This window comes from Orycteropus afer, unplaced genomic scaffold, assembly GCF_000298275.1.
Source record: "Orycteropus afer afer isolate SDZICR_OR568_19922 unplaced genomic scaffold, OryAfe1.0 scaffold00111, whole genome shotgun sequence".
NCBI classification, from domain to species: domain Eukaryota; kingdom Metazoa; phylum Chordata; class Mammalia; order Tubulidentata; family Orycteropodidae; genus Orycteropus; species Orycteropus afer.
The window spans coordinates 16,109-19,528 of NW_006921698.1; the positions used below are offsets into that span (position 1 = coordinate 16,109).

At 34.6% G+C, this 3,420-nt stretch overlaps 1 protein-coding gene across 1 annotated transcript in view; it reads right to left on the minus strand.

The window, feature by feature from the left end:
• The window catches only part of LOC103199388 (GLIPR1 like 2), a 31,851-nt gene that overhangs the window by 10,767 nt on the left and 17,664 nt on the right, over positions 1 to 3,420 (minus strand). The window contains 1 exon segment of the mRNA XM_007943660.2: positions 297 to 542. Within this exon segment, the coding sequence (XP_007941851.1) occupies positions 297 to 542 (246 nt within the window).

Here is a 3,420-nt window from a genome sequence, read left to right on the forward strand (position 1 = left end):
TCCTACTTTCGTAGTGATACTGCCTCGGAAACCCAAGGAGGGGTCGCTATGAGTCGGGTCCGACTCGACAGCACATAACAACAACAACAACATATTTAAAGGAATGTTTTAATGACACATATATATAGAATTACAGGCATTTTGAAGATCTAGGAGTGATTAGAATTTTGATTCTATCAGAAGTAAACATTTTACCAACTGAGTTTATTTATATATTTGAAATATAATCAATTAAAACTAGACAGTAAGGCAATTAAGGAGTATACTGAATTAAGAACAATATAAAAATTAGATACCTGCAAATAATGAGAACAGTCATCAGTACAAGTGTCATTTTCATAGTTATAGTTTTTCTGCTCTTCATACCAACTTCTGATAGCAACACTTGCAGTAAATTCATTTTCAGGGCCAATCCAGATATTTTCACCAATACCATTAAATCTCGGATGGGCCATATTCAGGTCTTCTAAATAAATATTAGATGTAATCAAACATTTTTTCCCCCATGCTCTTGCAGTCCGTGACAAAGCTACATCCCATGTCTGAAAAAAATGCAAAAAGCAACAAGAACAAAATGATAACCATTTTTTGTGCTCTAAATGATTTTCCTTAAGGTTTTATAGTTAGATTTAAGAAAAACAGAATTCTAACATTGTACTTATGAATCTTGTTTGTAGAATTTCTATGGGAAAAACTTTTGATATGATCATAAAAAGTAACTTTTGTGAGACAAAAAAATCCTGAAAATATTTTATAATGAAAATATGTCAATGTTAGATGATATGAATTATTATAAACTCTTACATGTAATTAGTCTATTTAGAACTAGCAGTATCGATTTGAAATCCACTGAATTTTTATGTAATAACACAATGATTTAAAACATTATTAAGTCAAAAACTATTAAGCAAAGAGCTCTGGTAGCGTAGTGCCTAAGGCATTTGCTAACCAGAAGGTTGGTGGTTCAAACCCACCAGCCACTTTGCGGAAGGAAGATCAGGCAATCTACTCCCATAAAGATTTACCACCTCAGAAACCAATGGGGGTCATTATGAGTTAGAATTGACTCGATGGCAGTGGATTTGGTTTTTGGGTTTAAGTACATACAAAGTACTAATTATAAAACAGGCACACATAGAAAACCCTAGAAATGTGAGAAAGTATTAAAGATGCTGCTCCCTGCCTAGCTATCTAGAAATACCTAGAAAAGTGAACTTTTATTATCATTTAGAAGCTCATTAAGTTCAGTATTTAGTGAAGGACAAGAACAAAAACAATACACATAAGAAAATCTAAAAAACAGTTGTTATACCAAAATGTACCATCCAGGGACTATTACCAAGTACCTATGTTACAGTATATCTAAAGTTAAATGTTTTTGAAAAGCAATATTAAGATTCCTTACAGTTTTTTCTTAGTTAAATAACTTTACAGATTATAATCAAATAAACAAAATATTTAAACAAAGCAGATATTTAGAATATCCCACACCTACTTCCTTTCCCAAAGGTAACAACTGTTAAAAAAGTGTTGCCTTAGATACCTTTATCTTTATTCATACACACACACACACAAAATTTTTTTTTGTCTCTTTTAATGCCTTTCATCTTCACTTCTGAATTGCTTTATGTTATTGCTTCTTTTTTTGATTAGAATTTTTGTGATAATTTGAATTCATCTCTTTTCAATTTTTTTTATGTATAATTTTTTTGCAAATGACAGAAAGCTGGATTTTTGTTGGCTTAATCAATCTATAGTTCTTGATTAAGAAGTTTAATTTGTATTTCCTATGATAACTGACATACTTAGTTCATTTTTCATTTGATGTTTGCAACATATTATTACTTATTATCATTTCCTGTTTTTTTTTTCTCTCTTTACATTGAAAGTTGATTAAATATTTTTTAATTCCTTGTTCCTTCTCTGTTAATTCAGAAATTCAAGTAGCTCTTCACATCTATTGGCCATCAATATCCCATCTTTAATGATCATATTTAAAATTATAGGTATAAATTAAATTATCAAAACTATGTAACTATATTTACTTTCATTTTGATGTTTTATTTGTCTACTTCTTCCCCTCATCCCTGAAGACAGGAAAAGACTTTAAGAATGCCAGCTCCACTATTCTAAATCATGGATTTTGCTGTGAGTGTTCAGAATTATTTTAATATCTAGGTATTAACATTGTTTTCTTATCATATGGTCTGTTGTTTCAAGAATACTTGTTTATCACTTAATTATAATTCCTAGTGACATCATCACTATGCATTTAGAAATATATTTTATTCTTAAAAATATTTTAATTTTTGAACAATATGTCCAATAATTACAAACTCAAGATTACAAAAAATCATTGAAAAGTCAGTTATTATCTTGCTCCTCACCCCCAACATTCCATTTCCCCCAGGCATTCAATTGGTTCCTTGTAGATCTGTCCAGTGTTTTTTATGCAACATGTTTTTTCATGCATTTCCTTTCTTACACTGCAAAAGGGATATGGAAGAAGCATCCTTTAACCTTCTCCAACCTCATGATGGGGAGAGAGAATGATCAATAGCAACAGCTCACAGCTGATTCCCATAAGGCAGAAGTCAGACATGATGCCACCCTCCAATTTTCTTACCAATTCTGACACCAACTATCCTTCCCAGAGCACTCTCTACTTCCCTCCTGGGTTCAATAATTCATTGGAATGGCCGCACAGAACTTACAGACAATACTCATAATTATGGGGAAGTAACAGGTTACAATTAAGGCTCAGGAATGCTCAGGATAATGATTTTCATTTAGGACAGCCTTCCCTCTGCCATGCCCGTAGGCACACCTCTCTTGGGCCTTTGGCCTTTCAGCCTGGCCTCTGCTTCGCTTGGACAAATGTTAGGAAGTTCTTTTAGCTCTTCCAATAGGTGCACCAAGGTATGCTCCACTCTACCAGCAAGTCTTCTGCCCAAAGGTGCTCAGCTCTCTTGCTCTGTGGGCCTACAAGTCCACCGCTCTGTCTTGTGTTGGTCTCCTGGTTCCACTGCCACTGTCTCTCTTCTGGTCCCTCTGCTGTGGTCTCTGTCATCTTTCAGCAAAGGGATCTTGGGCCCAAAGACACTCCACTCTCAGCTTTTCTCTATCTTAAGGATATTGAGATCTCCCTTTTCCACATCTGGGAGGGCTCATTTTAAGCCTAGCGAACTGACAGAACTGACTAATCCCCACATTAGGGTTCCATATACCTTATTGCCATGGTCTCACCCCCGTAAGTGTGCCATGTACCTTATTTACATTACTAACATCTATCCAAACCCTTTGGCAGGCCACAAAGCATCTCACATTTAGATAGCTCTACCCAGTCAGGTGGTGACTGGTGAAACTCCTGAAGACTATGGCTAGAAGAGCCATACTAAGGAATTCACTGAACCACATATA